General features: G+C 35.3%; 1 protein-coding gene across 1 annotated transcript in view; it reads left to right on the plus strand.

Moving 5' to 3' along the window:
• Positions 1-14,508, plus strand: part of LOC148941146 (guanine nucleotide exchange factor DBS-like) — a 269,621-nt gene that overhangs the window by 229,017 nt on the left and 26,096 nt on the right. The window contains exons 15-16 of the mRNA XM_089103905.1: positions 3,751-4,062; positions 12,308-12,493. Coding sequence (XP_088960031.1) covers positions 3,751-4,062; positions 12,308-12,493 — 498 coding nt within the window. The remainder of the gene's footprint in view (positions 1-3,750; positions 4,063-12,307; positions 12,494-14,508) is intronic.

Consider the following 14,508-nt stretch of genomic DNA (forward strand, 5'->3'; position numbering starts at 1 on the left):
CATTCATTGTTTTAATTAATGAGCCATCTTTATTTTTTCTGCCATTGATATTAAAAGAGCAGTTCGACAGTCATTTCTGAATCACACGTTTGTTCAGGACATCACGCAGAATACGACATTTTAGGCTATACGATGCGTGATTACCCTTACAATTAGCGCATTTTGGATCAAAAACACAGGGGGAATCACGGGATCATCCATGAGAGCAGGCACAGCGGCTGCATTTTGTTGGATTATCGCATTTGGTTTTGATGTGGTTGGGAGATTGACAATTTTATGACAGCAGCGGGGCGGGCGCAGGAATTCAGAGACCCGTAATGATTCATAACCCGCGTTGAGCCCGAGTCGTAGGCTATTACTCTGGGCTATAGCATCAGAAAAGGTAATTTTCACAGCCAGGGATTTTCCCAAACGTTCAGCGTCGATGACACCTTCACATTCCTTAAAAATCATCGCATCATGACGTCACAGCTATTCAATACGGTTGGAACCGCATCGCTGAAAATCTTTGCAGTAGATTGACTAATCTGAACAAATAGCTTTTCACCAGAAGGCTTTATGCTGTGAATAGCTTCATGGCCAGGGTTTTTATTAATAGACTGAGCCTGTTTTGAAGGGTCATCAAGTTTACTAGGCACTTTTGAAATGATAACGGTGGCAGTGCTTTCACTATGAGGACTACCATAAGGAATGGGAAGTGACGGAAAATTTAAATCATAAGCTGTTACCTTTTCTTTGATGAAGTTAAGGGTACTATCCAGAGCACAAATTTCGGAAGCAAGTTTATGATAAGCAGCAGCAGGAATTACAGGCGCTTCAGAGGGTGAAATAATTACGTACGTTGGCACTGTTAGCTCCTCATTTTCGCACTTCCGAAGCAAATCAATCATATCTTTCACATGCCGAGCGGAAGCATTATCACATTGTCTGCTTCGTGCTGTTTTGCTACTAGGATATATTCCTGCCCATAAATAACTTATGCGTCTTTCAGAATATTATCAGGAAAAAAAACTCCACTGCATGACTAATAATAACTTCATCATCAATACCCGATCGAATGTTTGATTGGATAAAATTAAGAATAGCTGAATACGAAAACATTATCATTTTGCTTAGCTCATCCTCAAAGAGTCTTGGTCCAAAACATAGCCGAAATTAATCCATTATCCAGGTAAAAACAAATGTCCATCAAAACATCATATGCAATCATTAAAACCAGCTTTAAAGTCCATATGTGTCTGCACTCTCAATATTATAATATATTCCAAAGTTAATCCGGCTTAAAATTGAACTATTGTACAACAGTCAGATGCCAATGACGACTACTTAAGTTCAGTTTCGAAAAATTTCTTCTTTGAATTCCCTACCAAGAAAGAAAAACGAGCAGAAATGGGGTTCTTAAAGGCCAAATGAAAATACTGAAAAAACACAACAAAGCGAATATTTTGAGAGGACAAACGCCACTCTTCTTCAGCGCTAAACGAAATAATGTATCCAAGGAAAGTCTTGCCCCAGCATTTGGGAAATGTATCTCTTTCTTATTTTGGACAGCCCCCACCTAACTTAAAATTCATAAAGCATATGCACAGGAATGCCCCTACAATGGACAGGGACAGATTCAAGCAAATAAATAAAAAAGGTAAATTGCATGACTAACTCAAGGAAATCAGTGGTGCAATTTCATCAGAATCTTGGGGGGGGGGGGGCAAAGTTAGAGCCAATTTTCCCAAGTCAAGTGAAAATTACAGGGGAAAATTAGCCATATAGTACCATGTGTATTTGTACTTCTATTGTACCGGAGAGTTTTTTGTGTGGTACTGTTTCTTCAATTTTAAAGAAGAGAAATTCTCCTTTAATTTGCTCTTCTCACCGACCTATTACTGTCTCTTGAACTTTTAGTAAATTTCTTGAGCATGTATTACTACCGTTTGTGACTAATAATATGCTTGAGAGAGATAACCAGTTTGGATTTAAGCCCGGAGTAGGTTGTCAACATGCACATCGTGTATTATCTTCTTTGCTCCTTGAAAAATCTTCTAAGGGAAGGAATATATATCTTTGTACTTTAGATCTATGAAAAGCTTTTGATAGTGTATGTCATAGTCAGCTTTTTTCTGCTCTTCGTCGTTGCGGTGTCAATCTATCGGTTATTAATCTATCGGTTATTTTGCTTCTTCGGTACTGGTACTCTAATTCTTTTCAGCTTTTTTCTGCTCTTCGTGGTTGCGGTGTCAATCTATCGGTTATTAATCTATCGGTTATTTTGCTTCTTCGGTACTGGTACTCTAATTCTTTTCTTGGGCTGAAATCTGTTCCAGCATCTATTATTAAATTGAAAAGAGGTTTAAGGCAAGGTGGAGTTTTATCTCCGATCCTTTTTAATTTATGTATTTCAGGAGTTCTGGCAAAGATATTGGCTACCTATCTCCCCGGTTTTTCTGATGTTTCATACCTGGCTTACGCTGATAATCTGCTTCTTATAAGCCGCACAAAAACTGGTTTATCTAACATGGTTTCTTGTGTTGCCACTACTTTTTCAGACATAGGCCTTTCTCTTAGTGTAAATAAATGTAAATTTCTTTCTTTTAATAACATCTCTAGTACTTCCCTTCGCTGTAGTGGCTTTACTATCCCTCTTGTAGATTCTCTTCGATGGCTCGGTATTTCTATTACTAATAGTCTTCCGAGCTTGCGCCAGCGCATGCTCTCAGACATTAATATGAATATTCAAGTAGGATATGCTAAGATTGTTACCAATAGAGGTAAATATAATAAACTCGCGTTGGCCAAGCTCTACTCAACTTTTTGTGACCATTCAATTCTTTTTGCTTCTGGAATTTTTCTCCTTCTGAAGAAAAATGAGTTAAAAAGAATCCAGATTCATTACTTTAGATTTTGTAAATTTTTGTTGTTTCTTCCACCTTGGACCGAAAAGCGGGTAATTATTAATAAATTTCTTGTTCCTAATATTACTGAAAAACTGGAAGCACTACACAGATAACTTTCAAATACTGCTTGTATCCGTTTTTCTCCGCACCATCACCTTATCAGGTTTTTTCAGTCGTAAGTTATTTTTCTTTTATTTGTTTAGTTGTTTTTCTCTGTTTGGTCATTCTACATTTTTTAGTATTGTAAAGAGTGAGTAAAAATCAAATAATGATAATAATAATGACAGCTTGTGTCCATATTTCTGCATATTACTACTTATTAGACTCTGCAAATTGTCAGTTTTTTTTTCTCTTTTCCTCTTTTCCCCCGCCTTTCATGTTATTTCTTTTTGTTTTAGTTTCTTTTAAATTATTATGTGTTACTCTGTAACTGGTAATCTTTGATTTTTATATTGATTTGTGTTGCATCTTATGTGTTTTTCCTCGTGATACTCCACGTATTGTACCTCTGTACAGTGTGGGTTAGAAATAAATAATAATAATAATAAGGGCAAATATAGACTAAATAAAACTGATCTGTTTCTCTGGATGCTTGAATTATGCAGGCTTATCTTAGCAGTTTCCGTCTCTGCCCCGTAGCAAATTACGCCCCTGAAGAAAGAATTGGCCAAATTTTTTAAATCTTAGAAATGAGAAGGATGAGAAGCTCTCGATGCTTACGTGCTTCAACTTCATATCATCAACAACAAGCTTGTTGGTAGGCCTATGACTCATAAACACCTTGTATATTCGAGCATGGGTCTTTATGTTTTACTGTATTTTTATCTTTTTTACAAAGTTTTAATTTTTTGGTGTTTTTTAGGTTTTAAAGCGAGTTGAAGATGTGCAAGTCATGTGCACTAGAAGACGATCCTCCCTAAAGAAAATAATTTCACGACCCCCCAAACCTATTCAACCTGTAACACCAGAGCCTGCAGTTCCAGTAAACTCTGTCAAACCTCAAGAACTAATAAGACCTCGACTGCGAAGTGCATCACGTCAAGAAATGACCAACTCTGTTGACTCTTTAACAAACACCGATGGTGAAGCCTTAAAAGTGAAACGAGGTCATATACTGACAGAACTTCTTGAAACTGAAAGAACCTATGTTTCTGAGATTGGAGTCATCTTGAGGGTAATTTATTATTCAAAACTAGAGTAATTCTTTTTTTACTGAGCATACATATAGATAGATACTTATTACAAAAAAAGCAACAGGGTCATGGCAACACACAAAACACTGCCTGGAACAACAATACAACAGCGCGAACAAAATAAAATACAAAAAAATTAAAAAATTTAGTAGCCTCATATATCAAAAGTAACCTTGATTGCGCTTTTTAAACCTATTATGTGAGAAAGGATTAGATAGCTAGACCGAATACTATGGACAAAGAATAGATTGTCACAGATTTTGCTTTTTGGCCATCCGTTTTGGGGCCAAGGAAAAACAGGTCGTCCCCGAATAGAGTGGAAAAAGGTCCTAAGAAAGTATTAAAAAAGAAGCTGGGCTGCATGGGAGGAGGGAGAGAGTAAAGCTTGGAAAAGATTTGGAAGGAAGAGGAGCATGCGTGGTTGTGCGGGAGTCAGGCGGCTGGATATCGTGGTAAATTGTTAGTTGTATTAGTTTTAGTAATCGTAGTATTCTTTATTCCTGGAGAGGAAAATAGCCTCACCTTTTTAGAAGTTTACTGATGCTGAACGACAGATATGTACTGAAGCTGGATATGCTGTTCCTGGGCAGATAGATAGCTCCGCCTTTTTATAACCGGATTGGTTCTTTTACCGGTTCTAGGCAAATACCCCGCGGAAAATACCCCCCGTGGAAAATACCCCCCCCCCCCCGGAAAATACCCCCGTAACATACCATCCCCCCCCCAAAAAAAAAAACGTGGAAAAAAAGGCTTTCCAAATTTGAGAATTTTATTTGAGTTTTTTTTTTTTTTAATTCCGTAGGGGGATGGAATTTTGGTACTTGTGTATGATGCGTCACTCACTCAAGTTTACGCTGTGTAAAATTCGAGAATACATCATTTTTTTTGTTAGTTTCTTCGTTACTTTAGAAATAAATTTGCTCTATAGATTTGCACATTAGGGGGGGGGGTAAGCATAACAGGTCTGCATGCAAAATATGTTTGGTACAATTATTCTGCATATTAGATAGATAGACAAATAAGTATATTTTAAAGCCAAATATACGGCCATGAACACAGTAAAATAACATAAATGAATATAGTGAATGGTGGGGTGTGTGTTTGAACCCCCAAAAAATGTCCTCCCCCACGAAAAATACCCCTCCCCATAGAAATATCCTCTGGACAATCCAATCGTGGTGAAGATTTACCCCGGATAATTACCCTTAACATCCCCACGCGTAAAATTAAATCGGTAAAGAGAAAGCAAGATATGAAGAAATTACGTATATCAATTCTTGTAAATTACCCACCGTAAAATTTCTTCTTAAAATTTCATCTCCTGGAAACTATTTAAAATTCTCCCAGCCACTATATTCATTTAAGTTATTTTACTGTGTTCATGGCCTTATATTTGGCTTTTAAATACACTTATTTGTCTATCTATCTAATATGCAGAGTAATTGTACCAAACACATTTTGCATGCAGACCCGCTATGCTTACCTCACCCCCCCCCCCCCTTCTCCCAGAATGTGCAAATCTATAGCGCAAATTTATTTCTAAAGTAACGAAGAAACTAACAAAAAAAACCGGTGTGTTCTCAAATTTTACACAGCGTAAACTTGAGTGAGTTGTGCATAATATACAAGTAACCAAATTCCATCCCCCTACGAAAATTGAATAAACGAAACTCAAATAAAATTCTCAAATTTGGAAAGCCTTATTTTACACGGGGGTATTTTTTTGGGAGGTGGGTATTTTCCGGGGGGGGGGGGTATTCGCCAGGGGGGTAAAGCTTCTTTTACCCTACTTAGATACCAACGTTCAAAAGACCTTTTTTGACAATTTAGAAAAAAAATTTATTGCGAAGAAATAAATGTTCAAATGAGGATAAATACATTTATTTAGACAATGAAAACAGGCACAAAAGTCTAGACATTTCAATCACATATACAGTAATCTTCATCAGTAGAAATACTAAGGTATTAAAATTGAAACTAACGTATTTATAAAAAACAAAATAATTAACTTCCGGGTCATTCACAAAATAATGAACTTCCAGATTATTCAGTATATTTTTTTTCGAAGAGAGTTCAATGACAAAGTTCATTCAAAGTCTTCGTGTCTTCTAAATTACAGGTGGGGGTGGGGAAATGTTGAGTTTATAGTTGTATACTTGGTTGGTCTCATTTCCCTATATATACGACGTATATTTAAAAACGTATATATTATTTGTACCTGTTTTCACTGTCTAAATAAAAGGGATTTATCCCGTTTGAACGTTTATTTGTTCCTCATAGAAAGCCAGTATGGTCTGAGAAAATGAAACCTAGGTTAAGGTTTTGAGTCGACAAAAAAAAATCTATTCCCCACCCTCTCAAACAAAGCAAGGTCCAATTTTTGTCTTCTTATTTCGAGGAAACGGCTCTTTGGGAGTAATCGTTAAATAGTTTTTAAAATATTGGAGTTTCTTCTTCCGGATTGCATTACCAACTTTGGTGCATTACTCTTAGCACTGGAAAATCTTTATTTTCTCATACGCATTTGATTAGAGTGCATTTTATTAGAAAGTTTCACTTTAAATGTTTATAAAGTAAAGATTTTATTTGGGTACTCATGACACGGTATAAAAAAACATTTATGTCGTGGTCCGCTCCCAAAATATGTTAGAGCATCAGAAAAAAGCAGAAAACATTTTGAAAAAAAATATATTCTAAATATCTTGAGAACCTAACAAAATACTTGAAGAAACAGGAATGTACCAATCGATAGATCTTGCTTACTCTAAAGGGATGGACTACAAGTACAAGTTTTACAAAAATGTCAAATGATGTCTTTTGCATTCCTGCTGCTGAGTAGTAGCCAAAATTTTTCTCCCACTTCTGAGACGGCCTCACTTTCAAAACTTTGCAAATTCTTTGAAATTGACAGAGTGATTCTTCATCTATGCTAAAACTAGTGATGAAACAATGATTCGGAATGGGTTCAGGAGAGTTAGGGAATTTCCCAAATTGGAATCGGCATCCGAATTAAAAGAAAAGTCCCAATTCTCAGAGCAATTCCACAGTTAGTTCTATTTTAATAGCTTAAAATCCAAATTTCGGTGATTTTTTAAGTGGAATCAAAAGTGATATCAGAATCGCTAAAAATCAACTTCATCCAGTCGCTAAATAAAACTCAGGAAAGTACAATTTCCCTCGGAATTCCAAGCTTGACTGATTTTCTCGTTAAACCAATTTTAAGGCAATGGCTTGTTGTAAACCTCATGTAAACCTCATAAGTAAACAGTCTAATCCCCTGTGTCTATATACTCTGTAATCTACTTTTAAATGGCCAAAGTAATCATCCAATTTACAGAACTGAAGTTTCCAGTCTCCTCCAGAGACTCAATCCTATTTGTACAAATTTGGAAGTACATTAGCGTTAATGAGGATCCTCTTTGATATAACTGGACTCTAGAATAAAGTGACTGATACTAACAACTCTCTAAATAAGGTATTTTTATTCATCGTGTGGGGAGATTGGCACAGCTCGGATTTACTTAATGGGATTTTGGGTAAATTGCTAACCAATATCAAACAGTTCTTGGTAACGAACTGTAAGCAAGGACCGACTCGGCCCAATAGTAACCAAAACTCTGAAGAACGGAATTTTGGAAACAAAAGATACATCAAAAGAACTCTTTATGCTGATTCCAAATATACAAAATCCATTGAGGTTAATGTTACTCGTCAAAAACAAAGAGTCTGAGAAAATTTGCCTGATTTTTGAAATAGAAGAAAGTGCCTCCGACAAATCAAGGAATTTTAATGAAAGTTGCACCATCAGATTCAGCATATCAGAGAATCTTATTATAGAGATTTCAAGCTCCCATCTGCAAAAACGTGGAGTTTAGCATTTTTTTTTCACGGATGCGTCTTTATTTGTTTTTTGTTTGTTTTTTTCTCCAGGGTGATCGTATCGAACCAATGGTCCTAGCAGATCGCGAGAAGGTTCATTCGAACGAAAACCAAGAGTTCTATCCCCCACAGCCCCCGGGGAAAGGGCCGTAAGTTATGAAATTTGCCTATTGTTTACATATAGCATTGGTTATTGGGAAGTATACAGACATTTTTGGGGGAAGGGAAATTTTTTAAAGGGAGGGGGTACCTTCCATGGGGAGCATTTTTCAAGGGAAGGTAAATTTCCTTGGATGAAAATTTCAAGGGGAAGTTTTACTTGCAGGAGTTTGCCAGAATTCTACGAAATTCTTTTTATTTGTCTTACTTTGCCTTTGCCAACTCAGTTTTACATATGGATTTTTTCCGGGGAATCGGTCAGGGAAATTTTCAAATGGATTGGAATTGTCTGTTTTTTCTGTGGGTGGGGATCTTTTGTTGGTGAATTTTTCCTCGGAAAACATTCTCCATTGGGAAATTTTATATGGGAGAAATTCTTCATGGGGGAATTTCTCCGAGGAAGTTTCCATTTTGTAGGGGGGGGGGGATTTTTTTGGAATTTTTTAGTCAAGGAGGGGAATTTTTGGCATGATTTAAAAAGGATAAGAAATAAAATGAAAACACTTATTCTCGCAAATGAAAGTGGGCTAAGGAGAATTTTCCAGGCGGAATGGTCCAAAAGTAATTATCTGGGGTGAATTTTCAGCGAGGATTGAATTGTCCGGTGGGAGGGGATTTTACGCATCACAGAGAAATTTTCTTGGGGGAAGTTTCCACAAATGGAAAATTCCCCACTTCCATAATAATGCCGTGTAAATTTCCCGGCATTATTTGAATACCGAACAGAAATTAAATAAAAAAAAACAAGTTTTTACAACTGAAAGTAAGGAGGAACATTAAAACTTATAACGGACAGAAATTATTCTTTGCATTAAAAATTATTATTCACCCTTCTTGATACCTCGCTCTTTACGCCAAAGTTTGACATTTGTCCCAATTCTTTAAGAACGATTCATGAAACACAAGGGCCGTTTAAATAGAATAAAAACCTTTTATAAAATACTAAAATATTTTAGCATGAAGAGTGAAGTGTTGAGCAGGGGGCATCCCCCTTTAAATACGGAATGATTCCTGTTCATTTTAAGTTCTAATGTTGCTCCTTACATATATTTTAAAAAAACTTGTTTTTTTTCATTTAATTTAGATAATCGAGACTGCAGAGAAACAGAAATGCCGTTTTTAAATAAACTTGTGACTCAACACTTTTCGTTTTTGTTAATTGCTTAAAATTTCGTTTAAAAACTTTTCGTTTTTGTTAATTGCTTAAAATTTCATACAGGACTAAACAGATGCTGTGAGGTTTTTAGAAGTTGGGGCTTCCCTTTCTAACATAGTCTTAAGAGATAATGTTATTAGCCCACAAAAAGACGCTACAAATGTAAACCAATGAAAAAAGTACCTTTAAATATGCCGATTTCAAACCAATTTTGGGATCAAAAAATTAAGCTGTTAGCATTCAAAGGATCAACATGGAGATTATTTTATAAAATATTTCAGAATCAGCATATGGAAGGGATAGGACCGTATCCAGAGGTTTTGTCTGGGGAGGGATTTTGTGGGGGAGGAGCTACAAAAAAACTTAAAAACCGCACCAAAAATTTGTTTATGTCTATTTTTTTATGTTTTACGAGTCGGATAAACCTATTTTACGGGGGGGGGGAATACTTCTAACCTCCTTATACGGACTTGAGAAAGGAACTCTAATCTCCAGATGTATGCATAAATAATACTTTCGAATCTGAAATTCCAAGACCCTAGTGTGTTAACTGTGAAAAGAACTCGAGAATACCCGTTTGTCTGAACAATGATCTATTATTCGCTTAATATTTACTATATTTTGTTTTAGAAGGCTTTCTTTAGATGGGTATCTTTGGCTCTATTCTAGGTTGCAGACCGTAATAACTTTACTTTAACCACAGTAGTTACTTGAAGTTGCATCCACCGGGAATGGTTATGAACTAACTTTTTTTGTTTGTAAGCTTATTAAGTTCTTCATGAGATTCAATTTGATGTTAATGATGCAGAGTTACTTCACTAAAGATGCTCGTTAACTATCTTTAATGAAAGTTACTAAAAAAGTAAATTCTTAGTTACTTTTCTGTCGTTTTAGCTACTACGACAACGTCAGCTGGAACGAAAAAGTTACTTTTTCATTAATTTTAGCTTCTTTTTGTTGAACTTGTAGTGCAGCCTTTGTGATACCCAAAAATACCAAACATATGATTTGCTTCGGGTATTATCTGATTACTTGGATATCCTTGGTTTACGCAACCTGTAAGAAACAAGTTAATTGTTTTCTTAATTAGCAGTTTTAAGTATGAAGGAGAAATAAGAAAAACTAGGTTTATTGACTGAAACAAATCATATGACTTCAATTTGCAAAACAGAATTTTATTTAGGAGAGTGAAAAGAATGGAGATCGCTCTAGATTCTTTTTGTATCAAATGGTTGTTTTTCTTCTAAAATGAAGAATAGATTATCACGTCTTTAATACATTTTTTTGTGTGTTCATATTTATGGCACAATGTATTTCATAATATTTTATATGCCTCTAATCTTTCACCGCGCTCTGTTTCAAGGCTGTAAGGACCTTATTTGAAAGAATAATAAAAAGGTATCAGGAGACATGATACTTTGCTATTAGCGTATACTTCTCAAGTTAATGGGATCAAACGACGCGAAATTGTGTCTGCTTCGCCGGCTGGACGAGGGGGAAAGGATAAGGAGGAAAAGACTGTCTGAAAGAGGCGAATCCTTGCACTTTTAGACAACCACTTTTGATGTTACTTCAAACCCTTCACTAACTTTAACATGAAAAGCTTCGTATCTGAGTACTTCGGAAGGCAAAAAAAGAGGCATAACGAGTTTAAGGAAAAAAACAAGCCCCGTCAATAGAGGATCCTAAATACAAAGAGGTGAGGTTTGAACCTCATACAAAGCATTTCCGTGACTATTTTAAGAACTATTTATTATTTTGTGTTTGACCCTCGTTTCATTACATGTTAGCCCCTTTTATGTATACAAACATTTTATGAGCTAAATTTACAGTACTGCCAAGTCTACATTAACTACATCTGCTTTTATTACCACATATTTTGATAGACGAGATAGCTGGTATAATTTGTTTGAAGGAGGAATTTTTTCTTTACTAGTGAAAAAGTGTTATTTTAGACAAATTTTAAGGGTGAATGTAGACTTGACAGTACGGTAAAATCCGTCTCGAAATCACAAATAACATTTTATGTTACTATGCTAACCAACGCTTGACTTTTTTGCTTTTTATTTTAAGAATTGTTTTTTATCATACGCTTTAAGTTTAAGTCAGTTATCAATAGTTCTAACAACGTTTATAATTTTACAAAACGAGAAAATGTTACAAAAAAAATATTTGCTTAGAAAGAAAACATTACTTGCAAAACGAGAAAATGTTACAAAGAAAACACCGAGGAAAATTGAAGTCAGTGAAAAAAGAGAAAAGTTAACTCACCTCGGAGATGAAGTTTTAACTTATCTTAGTCCCATTTACGATGAATTTATTAATTTTAATCTTACATATTTTTCGAAAAATAATATTTCGAAACCTAATAGGACCTCTGATAATACAATACCTGGAGAACAATTAACATTCGAGCCTTAAAAATAAAAAAAAGCCCGAAAAAAAAGAACTTACACAAAATAAATTCCCCATTGGAAATTAGAATTACCATTCAATATCGTGCCAACCGTTTAGGGCTAAATGAAAACCAGGTCCTCCTTGGTTGAATTGGGATGATTTAGTGAGGAAAGGTTTAAGGGAAATGGAAACTCCCTGGGAGGGTGTAAAGAGGGGGGCTTTGAATAGATAGGGATGGAAGAGAAGTGTGCATTGTTGTGTTGAACTTCGGCGGCTTGGTGCTGCGGTGAGTTGTTAGTAGTATTAGTATTAAATATTGAGTTTTTATTCAGTTGCTTTTTCACAGTTGCTTGAGATATGTTTGTTTTCGAGTTCAATTTTTTTTTTGTACTGTCCCGAGTACTTTTATCAGTATTTTTTGTATTATTATTTCTGCACTGAAGATGTTGATTGGAGGTCTGACCGAAATATTTGCATTATTCTCTCTTTTTCACTAGCTGTGATTTTCCTCATTTTCTCGTTTCGTTTTCTCGTTTCGTTTTCTCGTTTCGTCATGCGTAACCATTGTGGTCTCTGGAATTAGTCAATTATATTAATGAAAGGTAATTAACGTTAAAAAATTAATTTATTTTTAGGGATACAAGGATGAACTAATCAGCCTAGAAAATCAGCACAAAATCCCTCTAACGTTGCTAGGGAAAGAGGAAGTTTTATTCGGGAACTTGGAGCAAATACATGATTTCCATAGCAATATCTTCTTGCCCGATTTGGAACATTTCATAGAAGATCCCCAAATGATCAGTCAATGCTTCCTTAGAAGGGTAAGTTCCAAGTTAATGAGGCCAACATTCTAGGTGGATTTCCCATGCTCTTCACTTGGAAATGTTTACTAAGTCCTGTCAAGGAGACAACGTTATAAAGAATGATGGCGTCAATACTTGGATCCTTTAAAACGGGTGAATAAATATAGGATTATCTTATCTGAAGCAAATAAAACTAAGGTATAAAAGGGGTCTGGCTGTGGAGGCCTCTCCTTAGGGCTCTACAGATGAGGACTTTAGTACTTCGTCAAAAAATACAGAGTAAGGGAAGCTTATCAGAGAGAAAACACAAGTTGGTATACGAATAAAACACAAAAAATGTTATTTAGCATTAGCCGGATAGATATATTCTTTTTTGCAACTGAACCAGAAAACCTAGTATCTCACATCTAGAGTAAATAGATCTGTCAATAAGTAAAAAAAAAAATAAGCACAGCGACAAAAACACAAACAGAATCACTACACATAATACAAGCTATGAAATAAATTATATGCCTTTGACTTCAGAAATCGACTCTATGAATCAAATAAGGTTGAAGCAAAGAAGTCCTTAGCTACAGAGGACCCTCCTGAGGTAACTACTACCGGGGACTTTAGTAGCACTGTCTAAAATTTCTTACATTATCCCTTTTTGGCCTTGGAGTTCTTACCTTTCTCATTTCCTTTCGGTATTGTTGATATGTCTGTTTTTATTATAAATTAATTGTAAACATTTTATCTAATCTATATTTTATTTCATACAACATCATTTTGTGTCTTATTTACTTGGACTAAATCAGGCTTTGTCGCCTCACAATTATCTTTCATTTTGGTTTTAAATAATATTTCTTGTATATAGATATATGTTATATATCGTTTTTAGGCCTTTGATTTTTAATTATTATCAGTTTCACTCATCACTTATGGACTTCTCCTATAGTTTCTATTACTTTCTGTATATTACATCTGTTTTTGTTGTTGTTTTTTTTATCTTTTACGTATCTGTTGACAAAAACAAAAAATCGACATTTTGACTTTTGAGTGACGAATTTAGACGATTCGAACTGGACTTATTATTAGTTTCAGAAACTCGTATCTCAGGGGTTGGAATCTTGAAATTAGGAGATATAGAAATTGTTTACTCAGGCAGAAAGGATTGGGTACATAGACAGGGAGTAGGGTTCATGATGAAAAAGGAAGCTGCAGTCTTGTTTACGCTGAGATGGTATTAATAATAGAACATTGATTGCTCATTTTACGACTAAAAAGTTCAGGGTATCAGTTATATTCTTATATGCCCCTGTGGAACCGATTGAGGGAGATACTAGTGACTCATATGAATTTTACTTCCAGTTACAGGAGCAAATACAGTTACAGGGTCCCAGGCAGAAACATGGTGTTTTTACTAGGAGATTTTGACACCCAGGTCGGTAGAAATAGGGATAGATGATATAATAGCCTAGGTAAATTTGGTGTAGGAAAAGAAAACAGTAATGGCTACAGACTTTTGCAATTTTGTAGGTATAACAATTTAGTTATAACCAATACGATGTTTGGTCTAAAATGGCCCATAAGTTAACATGGTATTCACGTGTTGGTAAAACAGCAAACCTTATTGATTATTTTATGGTAAACCAAAGACTGGCAGGATCAATACAAGATACTAGGGTATATAGTTATTGATGCTAAAAGTAAAGATCACCATCTAGTAGTGTCTAGGGTTAATTTAAAGCTGAAATTTCGGAGGGGTAACTACCTCCCGGGAATTTATGTTGCTGGTAGAGTCCAGGATGAGAATTTGAGAAAAAATTTCCAGGAACAGTTGAATACTAAACTGGTGAGTTTAAAACTTGACAATGTGGAAAATGATAGGAATAATTATAGAAAAACAATTCGTGAAGTTGCTGATGGCGTCTTAGGGAAGAAAGTTAGGACTCCAACTAGGAATATTGGTGAAAAAAGCTTTATGTTTAATACAGAGGAGAAGGGGTTTGTACAAGAATAATCTGAGTGACAAATCATATAAAAAAAAGAAA

This window comes from Artemia sp. Qi Xiang Cuo, chromosome 18 (assembly GCF_049724085.1).
Source record: "Artemia sp. Qi Xiang Cuo chromosome 18, ASM4972408v1, whole genome shotgun sequence".
Lineage (NCBI taxonomy): Eukaryota > Metazoa > Arthropoda > Branchiopoda > Anostraca > Artemiidae > Artemia > Artemia sp. Qi Xiang Cuo.